Here is a 19,939-nt window from a genome sequence, read left to right on the forward strand (position 1 = left end):
AGAGGTCTGTACCGCGAGATACAGCCGGCTGGGCTGGTGGCTGGACAGCACATGGACACGCATGACATGGAGGGGCTCCCCTGTTGCCATCACCACCTCGGCAGAGCGGTGAGGGGGAGCCCAACGCTGGGATAGCAGGGGGCTGCAGGTTGTATTGGGGGGGCATCAGCAGAGCTGGGTGTGGGAAGGGTGCCCAGCCCCTGACTGCACCACGCCTGGCTCTATCCTCTCCTGAACACTCAGATCCACCCTAGTGAAAGGCAGCAGGAGACCAGCCCCAGGGGCCATTGGCATCAGAAGACAGCCTGGTGCCCGCACACAGGAAGGCCCTGGGAGAGGGCACCAGGATCCCTCCTGAACATCCACAGATGCTGCCCCTAGCTCACCTGGGCTCTTCCCTGTCACCCTGCTAGGCTGGGCAGACGCTCTTCTGGTTACTCACCACATCCTTGCCATCCAGCTGGAATCGGACACTCTTCATGGGCCCCGACTGGCTCTCGGGGGCACAGTGCTGCTACTGCTGCTGGGCTTGGGGCAGGGGATGTGCCAGTCCCTGCACAGCTGGCTGGGGCGGGACTCGCTGCTTTGAGGCTGCTCTGTTTGTTTGCCTACAGAGCTGGCTAAGCCAAGGCTTAACATCCTCCTATTGCCGGCCGGGTGCCTGGCTCAGATCTCCCGCCTCCAGCACAGCAGCCAGAGCATCTCTGCTCCAAACTGGGAGCACTGGGGGCCAGATGGGGGGCAGGGATAGCTCCGTGGTTTGAGCACTGGCCTGCTAAACTCAGGGTTGTGAGTTCAATCCTTGAGGGGGCCATTTGGGGAACTGGGGTAAAAGTCTGGGGTTTGGTCCTGCTTTGAGCAGGGGGTTGGACTAGATGACCTCCTGAGGTCCCTTCCAACTCTAATATTCTGTGATTCTATGGGCTGGGCATTAGCACAGGAAAGTGGCCACTAAGGGCTCTTCACCCTGGAGGAGCATGTCATAAGCTCTGCAGCTCCCAGCCCTCCATCCTTCCCTTAGGCAGGGGGTTCAGGCACAGCTGGATCTGTGCCCCCCTCTAGGCTACCCAGAGCCTCCTGAGTCCCCAACCAGCAGGGGAAAACGCCCAGCCACCACCATGGGTAAGAAGATCAGACACCACTGAAAGTGGTCCAGGAGCATACAGGATGCTCTGAGTTCCAGCAGCTGGCTCTGGCCCACAGGATCCTGCCCTGGCCACGGGACTGGCCTCTCAGAGTCCAAGATCTGAACGCCATTCCCTCTGCAATCTCACATCTCTCCAGGGGCTTCTGGGCACATGCCAGCAGTCGGATCTTGCTCCTCTTAGGCAGACCAGTTCCTGGCCCATGTGACAGCCAGTTAATGCCCCTGTGTTGGTGGGGCAGGGAGCAGACACACTTTCAAAGACTCCCATCAGGTTTGGGTGAATTCCGTCAATGTCGGTGTCTCCCACATGTCTGGTTGGAGTCAAACCCTCTGGGCACAATGACGCAGCGTTGCTGGCCCTGTGCAAAGCGGCTGTCACTAACACCAGCCCTGAGTGGCACAGGCCCATAGCTTCTAGATGGTATGACTGCACCACCGCCACACAGTGCAGGAGCCAGGACCTGCTGGGACTACACAACAGGGGATGGATCACTCGATAAATTGCCATTCTCTTCACTCCCTCTGGGGCATCTGGCGTTGGCTGCCATCGGAAGACAGGATCCTGCGCTAGACGGACCATTGGTGTGACCCAGCCTGGCTGTTCTTATGTCCTTACTTCTGCCTGGGCAATTGGTAACGACACCCCTGCACTAAATACACTCTGGATTTTCTGGGTGAATTTGGTGCTACAGCACAAGCTAGACACAAGTACAGACAATGCAAGCGTCTGTCACTGCCCCTCAATCCTGACCTGCTATTCCATCCCCTGAGCCCCTCACACTTCTGCTATTGCCCCTTTGTCCTGACTGACGGAGCTCCCTGCAATACAGGCCCACAGCACACTGCATGACCCCCTTCCCACCCATACCTCCCCCTGCACCACATCTGCCCCAGCCATTCTGCCACGTCAGCCGGCGGCCACTTGCTCTCACCTTGAGGTACCTCCTGCGATTCACATACATATGCACCAGGGATCTGAACTTGATCAGACTCTTCCTCAGCCGCTTGTACCTCTGCCTGCAGGGGACAGCAACCCTGTGGTTAGAGGGGGAGGTGGAAGTCTCTACACCGGGCCCCGTACATGCATCCCAGCCCAGGGGGAAAGCCCCTGGCACTGCCCAAGCAGCAGGAACAGGTAGTTCAGCTTTGAAAAGGTGGGAAGTCAGGCACAGGGAAGGGACTCTGGGCTCTGCCTGAGCAGCACAGGCCATAGGTGTGTGACACCGGAGTGCTCCTATAGCACCGAATCAGCCTGTCCCCCGTCTGCTGCCGGATGCTCCCAGTCCAGCTCCCCGTCCTCCCCTCCCCAACTTCTGGCTGGAATGGTTAGGGAGAGAACAGTGATTTTCAGCCCAGCCTCTAATTACGGTGGGCAGCTTGGCTCGCTTGCAGGTGCCCGGCTGGTTTGGACTCTACCCCAAGGATTCTGCATACAGGTAACACAGAGGCTGGGGGCCCAAGCCAAGCCCCACTGATGTTGATGGGAGTCTTGCCTTTGGATCAGGTCCTCGGGGGGTGGGGGTTGCTGTGGGGGGAAAGGTCATGCCTACTCCACAGGCCCTGACACCAAGTGCAGCGGGGGCAGATTTTCCCCTCTGTGTTTCATTTTGGAACGTGTCCCCAGTAGTCTGAGCTCTGCCCATTGAAACGGTTTGGCTTTGCCTGGATCCTGCCTGATCCCAAAGCTCAGCGTAGGGCCACTTGAAACTGAGCCCAGGGGCTCCTCGAAGGGCTTGGGCCTTGGTGTTGGCTTTGGACGCCAGTAGCTCGTCACCGTGGCCCTGCCCAAGCAGGAGAGTGAGCGGCTGGCTGGGCCCCTGCGTGGCAGGGCAGAGTATCATCCTAGCAATGTCCCGTCCCCCAGCACCTGGCCAGGTAGCCCCGGGACTGGCTTTGGAGGAGGATGATCTTGCGGCGCAGCGAGCGGAAGCGTTTCTTGATGAAGAAGGCGCGGGCGTAGCGCTGCAGGATGAGCGCTGCCAGGTGCAGGGCACGGTCCCGCTTGCTCTCCAGCAGCTGGTACAGGTGCTCCTTCATGAACAGCTGGCAGCAGGGAGAGAGAGAAAAGGCATCAGGGGCAGTTTCTGAGCAGCTCACCCACCTACCCAAATGACAGCAGCCAGACTGGGTCCTGCTCCTGCTCCTGCCCCAGCAGCTCCCACTGACCTGACCTGGGGATCTTTTTGCTTCCTCCTGCGAGCACTGGGTCATTTTGCTCCCCGCTCTTCCCACCCACCCCCCCACCTCCCCCTCTGGTCCCTATCGATTCTTGCTACACCAAGGCTGGGAAGCGAGGCAGAGGAGTCTCTGCACCTGCAAGTGAGGCTGTGGGTTGTGGGGGCAGAGCTGATGTGGGGCTGGGGGAGGGACAGAGAATTCATTAATTAGAATTTGGGGGTTGGGGAGAAGTTGGAAGCTCTGCATCATCAAGCAACAGCAAGAGCTTCTGCAGCAGGGCCAGAACCACCTTACTGGCTACACTAATTGTCCCACACACCCCAGGGGGTGGAGCAGGGGGAGGTCACACACTGTAACTGCCCCACACACATGGGGAATTCAAAAATCAAAGCCAAATGAAAAATATAATCTATTTTTTTTAAATCTCATAATATTGGGGCCAATCACATGATAGTTGGGGGGTCTGACTCATGATTTTTGAACTTCAGGGGTTGGCGATACTGCCGTGGTTTAGCACCCTTCTGCCAGGAGGCCTCTGGTAGGCACAACCTGATGAGATTCAGAAAAAATGAGTGTTGCACAATCTGGGCTGGATTATTATTATAATTAGCATTATTATTATTTGTATGGCGGTAGAGGAGCTCCAGTCAGAGACCAAGACCCCACACAGAACCACATGCAGCTCCAGCCCCAAAGAGCTTCCAATCTAAGCCGAAGACACAAGACAACAGATGGACACACACAGACAGGGCAGATGCAGAAAATATCGTTAGGGTTAGGTTTTAATTTCCATATCGTGCATGTGCTAAAAGTGCGTGTGCAACGGTGTGCACGGCGTTGCCAGGATTGCAATGCAAGCAGGTAAGCATTCATGTGGAGAACCCACTCTGCACACCAGGGCCACTGGTGAGTGCAGTTACTTGATTCACAAATGCCGTGCCACATGCAAGCAGGGCATGCCGTTCCGTGGACATGGCTGCATGTGCCCACTGTGTGGGCACAACTGAAATTGTGACCTCAGGCCCATCACTACAGTTTGGGATTTCACTCTGTTTGCAGGCTTTGACCCTAACAGTCCACCAACCTTGACAAATGTCACCCGGCCACCTAGGCCCTTCTCTGCCCTCCCTGGAGTGGCTGGTTCATGCAGGGAACCTCCAGAGGTAGCTTCCCCTGCCAGTCCCTGCAAACAGACCCTGTGGCCCACAGGATACAAATGGTGCAGAGTTCCCCCAGACTGAGACATCATCCCATTCCCAGCCAGCCTTAAGTCCTCACCATGGGCAGAATCTGCACAACATCTTGCCCTTGATTTCTCTTCCCCTGTCCAGGCTACTCAGACATTCTCGGCCACGGTCAAAGGGAAAGGCAACAGCCATACCTTGCTGACTCCAATGCAGTATGTGGTGGGACTCACAGCACACAGCTTCTTCAGCACCTCCACGCAGCTCACACCATCTGGGGTGAGGCCGGGCCGGACATCTACAAGGCACCTGTACCTACAGAGCCCCGGGAGCACAGTTAATGCATGAGATCCAGATTCAACTCAAGTCAAACCCTCATGAGTAATTCCACGCACATCAGAGCCAGGAAGAGGGCCCAGAACAGAAATCCAGGAGACACACTCCCCAGTACTCGTTTAAATTAGAGAGGGAGGAGACCCGTTAGGAGCCGCCTGCGGGGGGCAGAACTGGATTGCTGTCTACAGGGCATTCCACCTGTGTGGGGGACCAGCCCCTTTACAAATGATTTGAATGATGAGGGATCTACCTTGCCCTCCCTCCCATCACTCCCACTGTCTGCTTGAGCTCACTCTTGGGAAATGCCCCTTTCCACCCCCATCCCAAAGCTTCTCAATCTGGAATCCGCAACTTCAGGCAGCAGCACCTGTCGATGAAGATCTGGAAGGGGATGCGAACTGGGAAGCCCTCTTTGCGGATGCGGATGGTCTCGAGGATTCCAGAGTACCTGAGCTGGCTGCTGACAATGTCCTCCTCAAAGACAGCTGGCTCCTGAGCAAGGGGAAAGGCGTGGGGTGGGGGGGATGTTGTTACAGTCTGGCTTTAAATGCCTGTTCAAGCCAAAGGGGGATTGGGCAGTGGGGACCAGACAACTCATGAGTGAAGCAGGAGCGAGGAAGACAGGGCTGGTGGCTGTGTGGGGACAATGCAGCATCCTCGGAGCTTCGATTCAGCAAAGCACTCAAACACATGCTCAACTTCAGGCCACTGACTTCAGTGGGACCAGAAGCTACACAGTTACCTAAGAGCTTTGCTGAATCGGAGTCTGGGTGCGAGGAGTGCCACTGGTTGGGGAGAAGTCTGGAGGAGAAGAGAGAAGGTGAAATGAAGAAGGTGGCAGTGAGGAGAAGGAAGCTCTTGCACACAAGACAGCATGGCTAGAGCATCACATTTCCTGTTGTTATTGAAATGCTTTTGTGCAATTCATCTGCTTGCAAACCTTCTGCTACCGGCAACTAAAGCCTGATCTCCAAGGGGGTTCTCCTCTCTGGACAGAGCTCTTTCGTGTCGAGCAGCACATTTGCAAAGAGCTTATATCTGCTCGGCTGTGACAAATGCTATTCCAGGAACAAAGTGGTTGGTGCCACCCAGACCGGATGTGTCTTAAGCGGCCAAATGCGCAGTCTGTGTGTGTGGTGATATTAAGGCTTATAGGCTCTCACAATTTCAGCCTCTAGAGGGCAATGTGATCACACACACTTAAGCAGTCCTGAGATTCCACCCAGCGGAGCGGAGGACAGTTGGCACACACATTGCGTGAGGCCAGAGACAGACATCAATGCAGCATGTTATTGGCTCTCTGGCTGGGTAAAGAGCAGGAAGTGTGTTTGCTCAAGAGCAAACAAGCCAGACAATGGGTGAGGTTTGGTCTTGGTGCATTGTCTCCCTTCATTCAATGAGACAGCTGCAGGCCAGACATCTCACCAGCAGCCTTTAGAGCGATAGGATCCAGGCTGGGGAACAGTGTCACTGGAGATGCCCAGTGCACTGCCAGCCACGTGGCACAGAACTAAAAGGCACTGGGCTACCAGCTGCCCCCTTCCTTTACAGCACCCGCTGTGACCCCAGCCAGGGTAGAGCGCACTTATCGCAATGCCCATACGGGACACCCAGGCCTTACCTCCTGTGCTAAGAAGAAGCAGGATCTAGTGGGTAAAGCCCAGGGCTGAGAGTCAGGAACTGCAGCTTCCATTCCCGGCCCCACCACAGGCTCACAGGGTGCCTTGGGCATGTCACTTTGGCCCCCGTTTTTAAAAGCGGGATCCCTTTGTGGGTGCCTTGCTAGGACGTGATTTTCAGAGGTGCTGCTGAGCACCCACAGCTCCAGCTGACGTCAGTGGGCACCACCATTGCTCAGCATGGGAACAAGACCTCTCGGGACACCGACCCCCTCTCCATACAGCCCGTTCCCCAGCCCACCATTTCCATCGCGCGCAGGACTAATAGAAACAGGGAGGGAAGGGGGAACTCCCTCTCCGGGATTATGTCAATGAGACGTGCCTTTGGCACTGCTAACCCAGCATCCGGCCCCCACCACCACCACCCCAGCCGCATGGCACGTTCTTACCTTCTTGTTGTTGGGTTTGAGGCAGCGGACAAAGAATGGGTTGCACCTGAATCGGAGAGAGAGAGAGACACGTTTATCTGCTGGGGGAGCTGAGATAAAGAAACCCATGAGCCTGGAGGCCACAAGGCTTCCTGGGAAGCGCTGGGAGTTCTTCAGCACAGATCATTCTGGGCACGTCAGCCATGCTGGCAGGGACTTCCCAAGGCACCTAACTCCCCTAGGCCCACTGAGAGTCTTAGCTTCTGGTTCTGGAGACCAGTGTATTTCAACTATGTGGTTACAATGTCCTGGAAAGACCCCTTCCCTCTGTGTTCCAGACCAGGACTCTGTGGGACGACTCTCTGGGCAGGTCTATACCCCACTCTGGAACGTGGAACGACGAGGAGCTGCCAGATTTTCCCACAAGCCCATTTCCCCCACTCTGAATAGTTAATTTCTGAATCCGTCTCTTTAAGCTCCCTGCTCACTCACCTCTCCATCTTCTCCACCAAGTCCAGGAGTGACTGCTGGAACTTAGCTGCCACCGTCGGTGCTTTATACCGCCGGGTGACTGTGCTGTTCTTCCCCATCATGGACCTCTGCTGGGCCACCAGCTGGGCATGGCCGAAGAAGAGGTTGGCCACCACCTTGGAAGGGAGGGGCATGGTTAAAAAGCAGGATGGAACAGGGCTTTGTTGAGATGTTTTCTGTGGTGTTGCCTAGTGGATAGAGCACTGGACTGGGACTCGGGAGGCCTGGATTGATTCCCAGCTCTGCCAATGGCCTGCTGGGTGATCCTAGGCAAGTCTCTGCCTCACTCTGTGCCTCAGTTTCCCCATCTGTACAATGGGCATAATGATACTGACCTCTTCTGTGAAGCTCTTTGAGATCTACTGATGATAAGAGCTAGGGATTATTATTGTTTGTTATGTCCACAGCGTATCCTCATAGTGTTCAACACTTAAAGCACAGGCATGGGAGTCAGGACTCTTGGGTTCTTTTCCCAGCCCTGTCACTGACTTACTGGGTGATCCTGGACAAGTCACCTCCCTGCTCTGTGCCTTGGTTTCCCCACCTACAAAATGGGATCACCTACACTGTGTCCTCATGGGATGCTGGGAAGCTTATGTGGTTTTTGCCATGTGATCTGTTTGAGATACTCAGACCAAAGGCGCTATGGAAGAGCAAAGTGCTATCGGCCAAGTTAGCTGGAGTGAGATAGGGCAAGTATGTCAGGAATGAGTGGAGTTTAGTGGCTGTTAAAGTACTTGTCTCTAGCATCTGCATATGAGGATTCTTCAAAATCCTAGAGTGGCCTCATCTGTTACATTTTATCCACTCTGCCCAGGAGCATTGTCTTGGGGGAAGGTGGTACATTTACAAAACATGTTGGCCAACTTGCCAGGTGGATTAACAAGTGCCCATAGGTTGGCGGGTGTATCCGTGTTCTGGTTACCCACAGACCTCTCTAGTTCCAGCTCCACTCACATCCACACAAGCTTCTTGAATGGACTTCAGCAGCTGGACAAATCCCTGGGAAACCTATTATAGAGACTGATCCTGCCCCAAGCTCCGGGGAAGAAGGAGGTGACATCACAGGCCTTCTCTAGCTCCATGATTCAGCCTGGGCAGCCAGGACTTGCATTGTTTGGCAGAGAGCAAGCTGAACAAATATTGCCCAGAGGCATGACAGAGTTCCCAAGAGGGAAATCACGTGGCAGCCCCCTCACTTTCAGTGCAGCCACTGCTCTGCATGGGAAAGGGAGTCCCATCAGTGGCAGTGCATGTAACAATAACACCCAGCTCTTCTCATCCGTAGACATCGACACACTTTACAGAGGAGGTCAGTATTATCTGAGGACACTGAGGTCCAGAGGGAAGTCTATTCCTGGTAGGCCAGAGACAGAGCTGGGACTAGAATCCTGATTTCCTGACTCCAGTCCACTGCTCTGTCTAATAGGTCACACTGCCTCTTATAGAAAATGCAATCCTGCTGTACTATACCATCAGGCAACCCCCAGATCCATCACCAGTGCCCTCCCGCCACTCTCCCAGCCAGCGCCGCCAGCAATGGCAGAGGCCAGCGTGAGCTCTTACTTTGGTTTTGCTGTTGACAAAAAGGTCCAGAACGTCCTGGCGAACTTGATCATAGTTTTTATCCAGGAACTTGTGCACCTGGGAAAATAAACAGATCCCTCCCCAATTACTCAAACCCATCGGGTATGACATGGAAGATCTGGAAATGAAGGGCCAGATTCTGTGCTGGGAAATGCCAGCAGAGCACCACTGGAGTTGTGATTTACACCAGCTGAGGATTTAGCACTCGCTGGACAGCTGTGGGAAAGAGAGCCAGACTGGCAGTTAAAGAGCACTGGTCCTACTCCGAATCCCAGTTCTCCAGCCACTCACCTGGTAGGTTACTTTGCCAGCGTAGTGTTTGACGGTGAACTCTGGGAGAGGCATCTTTGGTTTGGTGTATAATGCATTGGAGCCATGGTGGTAATGACACTTCTGAAGGAAGGTATGGTCTGTGGCCTGGAAGTAGGAATAGGGGTGCACAGGGTTAATTAGGCAACCTGACGGCCTGCAGGCTACAGCCACAAGCATGCACCCTCACAGTTTCTAGCCAGCCTTTATCACTGTTTAACCAGCCCCTGTGGACTGCTCTCCATCAGCAGGCAGCCAGATCGAGGGCTGGATGATGATATGAGCATTGGTAACACTTGTAGCCATTCATATTAACTTTGGGGTGGGAAAAAAATTCATGCTTCAGGGCATGTAAACTGACAGCCTGAAGGGTTAGAAAGGAACTGCTGATACCTGCACTCATCATCACCATGTTCAGCATTGGCTTATAGGTGAGGGGTATTACATCACAAGGAGCACTTGGCAGAGCTGGCAAAACGTTTGGAATGAAACCTATAACCAGATGAAACTCACCTGGATTTGGGGCAACAAGCTGGAAGGAGCATTGTCTAATGGCTAGAGCACAGAACTCGGAGTCAGACGGTCGGGTTTTGGGGATCTGTTCCTAGGTCTGCCACTGACTCACTGTGTGACCTCAACCAAGTCACCTCACTGCTACATGTCTCAGTGTCCCCTCCTTCCTAGGGGGCTTGGAAGGTGTCATTTATTAACATCTGCAAAAGTTCTTTGAGATTCCTGGCTGGAAGCCTCTAGACAATCTGTGGCCACCTGGACCTTCCTGAACCTCTCCATGCTGAACAGGGATCCCATGACCACTCACAACTCCACAGCAACACAGCAGCTGAACTGCAGACCCTCCTGCTCAAAGGGTATGTCTACACTGGAGCTAGAGTGTAATTTCTTGGGTAGACATGCCCTTAACACAGCGTAGCCACAGCTGAATGGGCAATGGGAGAGACTAGCTGCTCTGAGTACATTCCAAGGGTTTCAGACAGGATTGTACGCAGGAAAGTTAACTTGTCCCACCCCTCATGTGGCCACAGCTACACTGCTATTTTTAGCACGCCAGCTCTGTCAGAGCTAGCACAGGTATGGCTACCTGAGCTGGAGATTACATCTTCAGCTTCAGTGTGGACATAGCTTGAAAGCCAAGCCCTCCTACCACGCGAGCTAAGGGAGAATCTCATCCAGCAGCACAGGATCTGTGACACACGGTTGTGCAACTCTGATTCCATCCAGTAGGGGGCCCTGGTGTATGCACATGCACCCACAGAGAGGAAATAATTCCTGTTTCAAGGCAGTTTTGCTCCATTCTTGCCCTTGCTTCTGTTCATTTGCCCTGCTTGGCCACCTTCATCCCTGGTGGGGAGACAGTGGAATTGCACCTGCTCACGCAGCAGCTCTGAATTTGAACCAATGCCTTTCATGTGACCATAGGATGCCTCCAGGATCCCTCTCTAAAGCTACGGTACACATGGATCAGAGTATATAAATAAGGCTATCTGCCTTTACAGAGATCAAGGCATCAGAATGAACCCAGGGACTGGCGGATCAACCCCATCATCACTGAATCTGCAGGAGCTAATGGCACTCGCCTCTCTGGTTAGCTTGCTATGATCACTTTTAAAAATGAACAGCATTTTGCCAATAAGCAGCTGGCAATGCTGAGCCCTCTGCAGCGCCACTACCTGAGGGAAGGAGCTCTGATCATCCAGGATCCTCAGAATCCCATGTGGCTTTTGAGCAATGAGATCGATGCAGGGCTGGTTGTCGCTGAAGGTGATTTCTTTCCACTCTATCTGTTCCCGGACATACTCCTCCTGCAGGAAGCATATGTAAGGTCATGGAGAAGGAAAAGACCTCAGTGATTTGGGCTTAATCTGCCAACTCAATAGGCAGCAGGTTTAAAAATACAAGGAAGTTCTTCACGCAGCGCACAGTCAACCTGTGGAACTCCTTGCCTGAGGAGGTTGTGAAGGCTAGGACTATAACAGCGTTTGAAAGAGAACTGGATAAATTCATGGTGGTTAAGTCCATAAATGGCTATTAGCCAGGATGGGTAAGGAATGGTGTCTCTAGCCTCTGTTTGTCAGAAGGTGGAGATGGATGGCAGGAGAGAGATCACTTGATCATTGCCTGTTAGGTTCACTCCCTCTGGGGCACCTGGCATTGGCCACTGTCGGTAGACAGGATACTGGGATAGATGGACCTTTGGTCTGACCCGGTATGGCCGTTCTTATGTTTTTATGTTCTCATAGGTCTTTATTATGATTAATTGGCCTTGACATAGTTCTTACTAGGCCAACCTTTTCCAGAAGAACCTCCATTATCCAGAGGGCACAGGGATCAACCAAAGGCCTTCAAAAAATGAGGGGTGTCAGACAATTCTGGAGCCTGCCCTGCTGGCTTTGAAGTAAGCTCTGGGGACTAGGAATGGTTGCACCCTGTGTAGCTTTCCCTGAGAGGTTGGTGTTATAAAGGGAGACCGGACTGTTCTCTCACTTGCAGGTTTGGCAGGTAGCATGCACTGAAGCAAGAGGCCAGGCGCTACCCCAATTCCAACCAGCTTCCCCAGCTCACCTGCTCCTCCTTAAAGATGATCTTGTTGAAGAAGAATTGCAGATATTCATTTGCATAATTGATACATAGCTGCTCGAAGCTGTTAAAGCTGAGGTCCTGTGGAAAATACACGCCCATGTAAAGCATGCTTGGAAGCAGGCACAGCAGGACTAAGGGATAGTGAGTGAGCACAGCAGACTTTCACCCCTGGACCTAGAAGTTTAATCCCAGCATTGCTCTGAACTGCAAATGCATTTGCTGGGCCGCAGCCTCGTTCCCATTGGTGTTCACCAGAGAAGGACCATGTAAAATGGCACCATTGGACACATCCAGCTGCATCTCTCGAGGAGAGGCCCAGGACTGGAACAGCAAGGGGTGCTGCAGGTCAGGGTTTGAGGGGCGAGCAGCAGAGGAGGCCCCATGAGGGGGAGAGAAGGGGATCAGGACTGAGATGCACTGGTGCAGCTGGACTGGAATGGCAGGTAATGATATACAGCGAGACAGCCCAGGGCTGGCATAGGAAAGAACTGGATTGCGTAGGTAGAGGATACTGACCTAGATGGTCTGATCCCTCCTGGCACCTCCTGTGTTCTTATGCATAGGAAGTTCGCAGGGGGCGCACAGGGAGTTGTTGGAGGGGAAGAGGGGAACAGGGGCTCAGGAGCATGACAGCAGACAGCTAGAGATTAGGGCGGGCTGGGGCGGTGGGTGAGGATCAGCGGAGCTGGGGTGGCGAGGCCAAGACTGGAACACACACAAACACCCCCGATTCTGAAGATATCAGTGCCTGGGGCCTGACAAACCGTTCAGGGGGATTTGCTCTGCTGAGGATGGGAAGAAACTGGGCCTGGACCTTACTGAGCCTCCTGCCCCAGGCAGCAAAACCATCCGAATCTCCAGACCATTCCTGGATTCTCAGCCCCTGGCATGTTTACAGGACATCGAGACATGTGTCACCCAGGCCTGTACTGGATTAAAACCCACGAGGCTGGAACCAGACGCATGTTAAACAGATCCACTGTTTTCCAGTAAGACACCTCGGCTGGGGACCCAATAGAGCAGCAATGATTTACACCAGCTGCGGATCTGGCCCTGAGTTGGGACTATTTTGAGTGCACGACTGCAAAGCGCAAAGCATGCAGGGGAACGCTGGCCAGGCTCCGTGGAGGGGGAAGGGGGAGCCCTGGCCATTGATAACTCTCTCCACAGGTGCCATTAAAAAATTGGGGAGTGAAACGCCCTGGGGCCGCTAGCCCATGGGAGCTAGGGATGTTGTGGCAGCATCAGAAAGCAGGAGGGCGCATCTCAGGTCATGGATGGGATTCCTGTGAATCCTAGTGGGGAGTTGGGGACAGGAGAGTTTAATTTATGGTTTGATCATTTCCATTCACAATGTCTTTTGTTTCTGACCCACGGTCCCAGTCAGTCACGCTGTGGCTCCCAGGAGGTCACACTGGTGCCAGTATGAGTTGGTAACACACATTCGTACCACCAGGGCCTTCGGTGTTGTCTGCTGAGCTCATGAGGAGCCGGATTCAGGCCTGGCCTGGCCTGAGACCTGCATTGGCTTCAGCGGGAGATGCCCATACGCACACCCAGGCTACCCTTCGTCCCACGTTCTGATTCTCCTGATCTGCCACAGGAACATGAGGGATGGGTGCAGCCCTCTGCCTTGCTCACCTCGAACCCATAGATATCCAGAATGGCTATGGAAAGAGCCTCCTTTTTAGGGTAGACCAGTTTGTTGATCCTGTCCGTGAGCCAGCTGAAGAGCAGGGAGTACAGGATCTTGGCAATGGCATCCCTGGGAAAAGGAGGAGACAAGCACAGCTGTTGGGATACAGCGGAACATGTGGAAGGGACTGCCAGACTGAGACCCAGTTGCTCTGGGAGACTGGTAGCGCTCCCTCCCACCACCACCCCAGTCCCTCTGTCCCAGTCTGCCCTGGGCATGACCCGGCTGAAATCTGCTGGCCCTTCAGAAGCATTTTGAGCTACACGTATCAATAAAATGATCTTGAATAAGCTTGAATAGAGACTGGGAATGGCTGAGCCATTTCACACATTGAATCTATTTCCCCATGTTAAGTATCCTCCCACCTTCTTGTCATTATCACTGGAAAAGTTTTTCTGTTCCTGCTGATAATTGCTCATCTTAATTAATTAGCCTCTTACGGTTGGTAGGGCAACTCCTACCTTTTCATGTTCTCTGTATGTGTATATATATCTCCTTACTATATGTTCCATTCTATGCATCCGACGAAGTGGGCTGTAGCCCACGAAAGCTTATGCTCAAATAAATGTGTTCATTTCTAAGGTGCCACAAGTACTTCTGTTCTTTTTTTAATAAAAATGATTGAAATAGTTGGTGCATAGTGGAAAGTAATCAGATGGCCAGACCCAAAACCATAGGATGTCTATTTCCACCTGGCAGCATTGTAAAATTCTTCCAGCCAGCTCCTCAGTGGGTGTGAATGGCCACAGCTTCACTGAAGCCAAGAAAGTAACACTGATTTACACCAGCTGAGGATCTGGCCCAACCTGATGGGTGGGTAACACATGATTCATCTTTTCCATGGTCCTAGAAAAAAGAGGGCACGTCAATTGTGTGCCTGGGCTGGTAAATCTCCAGGGCAATTTTGCAAGGCTGAAATAATATAACACAGGTAAAACCAGGTTGTGCTCTGGGGCATTTCTCACACAGGTGTGGGTCCCGGGCAGAACAAAGAGCCTCAAAATGCCCTCAGATTTGAGACACACATTGAAAAAAAACGCTCTCAGCATTGTCCGGGTTTGTGTCAGTCACAAGGCGGAAGGTTTCCTGCCTTTGCACTGGTTAGCCACAGGGTGGGATACCATGGGAAGAAGCAGGACAGTCTTACAGCAGGGAAAGGAAAGAAAGAATAACACAACGGATAGAGAGGAAGGAAAACCTAGTGGTAAGGGCGCTAGCCTGGACTTGGGACTCCTGGATTCAATTCCCTGCTCTGCCACAGATGCCCTGTACAACCTCGAGCAAGTCACTTAGTCTCTCTGTGGCTCCATCCCCCATCTATTAAATGGGAATAGCCATGCCCTACCTGACAGGTAAAGACTGCGAGGTGCACAGATACTGTGGGGAGGGGGGGCGTATAAGTAGAGAGGGCAGGTACAAAGTAGATTGGTCTGCTGAATCCCACCTAAAGCAGGACAGCTGGGCTTGCCTGCCACCCTGTCCATAGCATCTGGCTGTGTTTATTACACGTTTTGATAAGCTGCCACTGCCTGCCAGCCTTTCCTTATTCTGAATCCCTCAGTCTCCATGTGCAGCGTGCTGACGAGCCAAAGACAGATCCCAGCATCTCCTCCTTTACCTGGCATCAACGGCACTTTCCACAGTGAGGGGGGTGAAAATCTTCTCCCTCAGCGTTTCCTGTTGAGAAGGGCAAAATTGAACAAACAGGTGAAATCCTCCCTAAAGCCGGTGTGGGGCTGCCATCACCTCTTAATGCAGACATGTGGCCCATGGGAGACTACAAGGCCCAGCATCCACTGCTCCATTCTGAACCAGGCAGATGGAGAGTGGGAGAAGAGGGATGAGATGAAACCGGGTGAAGGAAAATTCAGAAAAAGCGTCACTGTCAGTGAGGCCTATTAGAGGGTGGGACAGTCGTCCACAGGGAGCATCTCTTGAGTCCTTCAGAAATGGATGGAACAAAGGTCTGGTGACTGTCCATGTGGGGAGATGCCAAGACACATTTAGATGTTTTATAAATGGAGAGAGAGATGAGGGGGGCAGAGGACTCCACAGGGATGTTCCACAAACATGAAAAACAAAGCAGCAGTGTCCTGCTGGCAGATCAGATACTGAAAATACACCGGTCCCCTGTGGGGCAATGAAGTGAGCAGAGTCTCAGAGCAGAGACTCTCTTCACTGCCGTCTACCTCCCCAAGATATCCCTCTAGCCACAGCACCCATCTGTCCAACCAGCCATCTCGAATCCGTGGGCCTTACCATCACTTTGAATGTCATGGCCTTCTGCAGCCCCTCTGGGGAGATCTGGAGCAGGTCGGCTACCGCACGGATCTCTCTTGCACTCACCACTGATGCGACCTCCTGGCAGTCTGTCTGTGAAGCACAAAGACAGCCCGTTGGCAGGCAACTTCCCAGGGGCCAGCACAGTTGGTACCCAGGGACAACCTAGGGGACCTCATACTGAAGGCCTTGCCCATCTCTCTTTATGAATATAGGCCCTGATCCTGAGCTGGAGTACATCAGTGTAGCCCCATTGATCTGGTGTTCATAGAAGCACTGACTTCACTTGGGCTACACTGATTTACACTAGCAGAGGATCTGGCCCATTGTCGACATTATTGTTTAGCGCTAGAGAAAGAATCAGAATGTCCCCGCTGTGGGAAAGGCTGATATTCTGATGTTGGATTTTGACCCAGATGGACCCTTAAATGTCCAAATCTCAATTTGTTTTGCAGAACGGCAAGTTCAGAAAAGTGCTGATTTGGAAACATCAAAACATTTTGTGTCTGCTGGTTCGACATGGAACTGCATCTGCCAAAGCTGTTGTGGGGCTTCCTGGGTGTTGTAGTTCAGGTGTCCCATGGTGCCAGGATCCTCTGTGGGCCACGGATTTTTTTTGGATGCAGATTCCTCAAAATGGAGAGAAGCTAAAATCTTGGGTTCAATTTTCTTTTGAGAGCTTCCTCCTTGCACAGGGGCTTAGGGTCTGATCCAGATTCCATGGAAGCTAAACTGGAATCTTTGCATTGGCTCCAACAGACACTGGATTAAAGCCCTAGTTGGCAGCATGCATCTCATGTCCCTGCTATCAGTATCTCTTTGTGCCCTGGGTCCCCTTCCCATCTTCCCCCAGGAGATGATTACCTCATATTTTTCAAAGTAGACGTTCCCCAGGTGGAGGATGGAAGACAGAATTCGGAAGATGCTGTTTTGGTCTTCGGTGCTGAAGTTCAGGATCTCCATGGCGCTGAGCAACCTCCAGAAATCCTCAGCATCACTCTTGCCAGGAATCTCGCAGTTACCCCCCTGCGAAGGTCCCAATCAAAGCATATCTGTGGAACATGCAACCTGAGGCCCAGGAATTAGACACGACAGGGGACGCAAATTTACTGGAACTGGGGATTTACCGATCTGGGAAGCGAAGCAACCTGAATGTCACAAGGACATGGCTGCTATCACAGTTCCCGAAAGAAATGGAATTGCAGGTTGTCAGCTGTTTGAAGCGGGGCTGCATCTGCCTGTGTGTTTGTACAAGGCCTTGGACAATGGGTCCCGGGTCCTGATTGGGGTTTTCGGGTGCTTCACCAGTAGACACAATAAATCAAGTGAGCCTGATTGCTGAGCTCAGGTGCGGACGTGGGGTCCATACCTGGTTCAGGTAATAATAAGTTTCTGCATCTTGAAGGCAGAATTGCTGCTTCTGCTGAGCAGGAAGGCCAGCCAGCATCTCATAGAATATGTGATAGTTCCTTTCGTTTTTGGCCTATGAAACAAGAGGGACAAGACTAAGGAAGCATCATGACATGGTGATGGCAGTGGGGGGTGGCACAATAAATGCTGGGACTCACCTGAAACACGATCCTTGATTTCTCAAGAAGGTACTGTGAGGTTATGGCACCACAGATCAAGCCTCTGGGAGAGACAAAGGTTAGCGCCTGGGGGCTGGGAATCTTAGCAAGGCATCTTGTCAGACACAAGAGAGTGAAGGAACTTGGAAGAATTGAGGATCTATCCACACCCAGCCCTCTGCACCTGCAGGACACTGGCTGTGTGGGAGGTGCCCAACCGATGCCAACCAATGGCTCCTGCTCATCACTCCAGAGGGACATGAATGTCCCCCAAGGTCCCAGGCTGTCTGCTCAGTGGGAAACATCCTACTCCAGTACTGTTCAGCTCCATAGCTGGCACTGCCAGCCCAGCGTCTCATCTAATCTCTCCCCTGAAGTACCTCTGGGTCCAAGGATTAGTCATTGCCCATTGTTTTCCCTTGAATCCGAGCTGAATCTGGCTTAGAGCTCAGCACTGTGGGTATCCTGCTACCCAGTGCCCAGGCTGCAACTCCCAGCACAGCTGAGTGAGGGGAGAGCCACCAGTATGGTATCTGCCTGCTGCTGCCTCTGCTAAACAAAGAGCCAACCATGTGCAGCCATCAAAGACAATGGATTGGCTGTTGCAGCCTGGCAGACTATGTCAGATAGGCAGCAATTAAACTTCCTGCACTAAAAGCCAATGCGGAAGAGAACCACTTCCTTGCTCCCAGTGGGGAGAGATGGATTCTAGTCTATTCTGCAAAGGTTCTTACGCTGCCCTCATCATCACAGTATCTGAGTGCCTTCCAGCTGCGCATTAAGCAACGTTTGGATGGATGGGCAGACAGAAAACCACGATAGCTGCCCAAGTCCCAGGCTAAGCGAGAGGACCAAGGAGAAGGGTGGAGGATTTGAGTTACTGAGTGTGGTGTATTGAAGACTGTGTTGGAATTGCAAGCCATCACTTTAAGAGTGGGAAAGGAGGTAAAAGGGGGAAAGCAGTTCCTGGTCCTGCTTGCACGCTGGAGGGCTCTGTTGTGAAGTGGCTGGGGAGCAGCAGGCAATCTGCAGGCAGCCAGCCTAAGAGCAAGGTGGGGTGACTTGTGCTTCTTTGTTTTAGGGAACAGCCTGCTTTGTCACTCTCTGGTTTTGGTTACTGTGTGTTATCATTCTGAATTCTAAAAAATAAAGTCATATTGCATTGCAGCCTTCCAGCAAGAGCAGTTACATTTTTGTCTAGCTTCTTGGTGTGTGCCATGAACTGAGGAAGCCACTACCTTCTGCTGGGGAGCTGGTGCTCCCATGTCCTATATGCCAGCCCCAATGGAAACCCTCCCCCGCCCCATTCATGTATCTGAACGAGAGACTGAGATGTATCCAGAGACTGGAGGAATGGCAGCCCCACTACAAGGCCATGTCAGTTGGGACTTGGGGAACTCAAAAGGAGGAATATTTTTAGGGCCTTATATTTGAAGCAAAGGCCTGAGTTGTGCACGTGGTTACCGCGACTGCATATGCAGCTCTAGCAGTTGGGTGTGCATGCAGCCAGTTATGCATCTATTCGGCAGTGCTCACAGTCACACAACTGGCAGTGCAAATTAGGTGTGCAATGGCACACACGTTTTTTTTAAAAGCAGGCCCTTAAAATCAAACAACACCTCCCCATATGCAAGAGGGACAAGGATACAATCTGTCTGGGGAGATACCTTTTCACAAAGTATTGCCTGTGCCTGGACTGGCTGACTGCCCAGCCCGAGGAGCTGAATGGTTCCTGTGCTTTGAATGGAACCATTAAATCACAGCCACGGAGCACAAGGATCTAACGTCTCCCAGAGGTTCTGGTGGTCCCTCCAGTCAGCAGCCCAGAGGCAGGATCGTGGGGCAGAATTCCCTCGGGCTGGGGGTCAGTTTCAGACACACAGAGTGGGGTGTTAGAGGGACACTCATACGCTCATCATTACTTACTCCTCCAGAAAGATTTCCACAAATTTCCCAAACCTGCTGGAGTTGTCGTTCCTCACTGTTTTGGCATTTCCGAACGATTCCAGCAGGGGTGTCGCTTCGAGGATCTGCCCCAGCCAGACAAAAAAACCCAACCAAGCACTGGTCAGAGTGAGATAGTCCAACCAGGGATGCCAAGACGCTGCAGTGATGGGCACAGTGCAGAAACAAAAGACTGACTAGACACATCAGATTAACGCTCATGGCTGCCCTGGGCCAAGGATAAACATGGTGCCTCCACCTCCAGCCTGCTCCTTTTGGGAACAGGAAGTAAAAGCCTTCCCCATCCTTTGCATAAGAAAATAAGAAGGGCCACAATGCTCCAGCTAGCCCAGTATCCTGTCTTCCAACAGTGGCCAGTGCTGCATGCTTCAGAGGGAAGGAACAGAACTGAGCAATTGTTGAGTGATCCATTCCCTGTCTCCCAGTCCCAGCTTCTGGCAATCAGAAGGTTAGGGACATCCAGAGCATGGAGTTGTGTCTCTGACTATCTTGGCTAATAACCATTGATGGAAC

General features: G+C 52.6%; 1 protein-coding gene across 1 annotated transcript in view; it reads right to left on the reverse strand.

The window, feature by feature from the left end:
* The window catches only part of MYO15A (myosin XVA), a 90,159-nt gene that overhangs the window by 56,240 nt on the left and 13,980 nt on the right, over positions 1 to 19,939 (reverse strand). Inside the window, 17 exon segments of the mRNA XM_075069069.1 lie at positions 2,074 to 2,164; positions 3,015 to 3,190; positions 4,707 to 4,824; positions 5,213 to 5,337; positions 6,914 to 6,959; positions 7,385 to 7,539; positions 8,990 to 9,067; positions 9,302 to 9,427; positions 11,008 to 11,139; positions 11,900 to 11,995; positions 13,559 to 13,682; positions 15,232 to 15,290; positions 15,873 to 15,986; positions 16,758 to 16,919; positions 17,263 to 17,376; positions 17,462 to 17,525; positions 19,388 to 19,491. Coding sequence (XP_074925170.1) covers positions 2,074 to 2,164; positions 3,015 to 3,190; positions 4,707 to 4,824; positions 5,213 to 5,337; positions 6,914 to 6,959; positions 7,385 to 7,539; positions 8,990 to 9,067; positions 9,302 to 9,427; positions 11,008 to 11,139; positions 11,900 to 11,995; positions 13,559 to 13,682; positions 15,232 to 15,290; positions 15,873 to 15,986; positions 16,758 to 16,919; positions 17,263 to 17,376; positions 17,462 to 17,525; positions 19,388 to 19,491 — 1,884 coding nt within the window.

This window comes from Chelonoidis abingdonii, chromosome 9 (assembly GCF_003597395.2).
Source record: "Chelonoidis abingdonii isolate Lonesome George chromosome 9, CheloAbing_2.0, whole genome shotgun sequence".
Lineage (NCBI taxonomy): Eukaryota > Metazoa > Chordata > Testudines > Testudinidae > Chelonoidis > Chelonoidis abingdonii.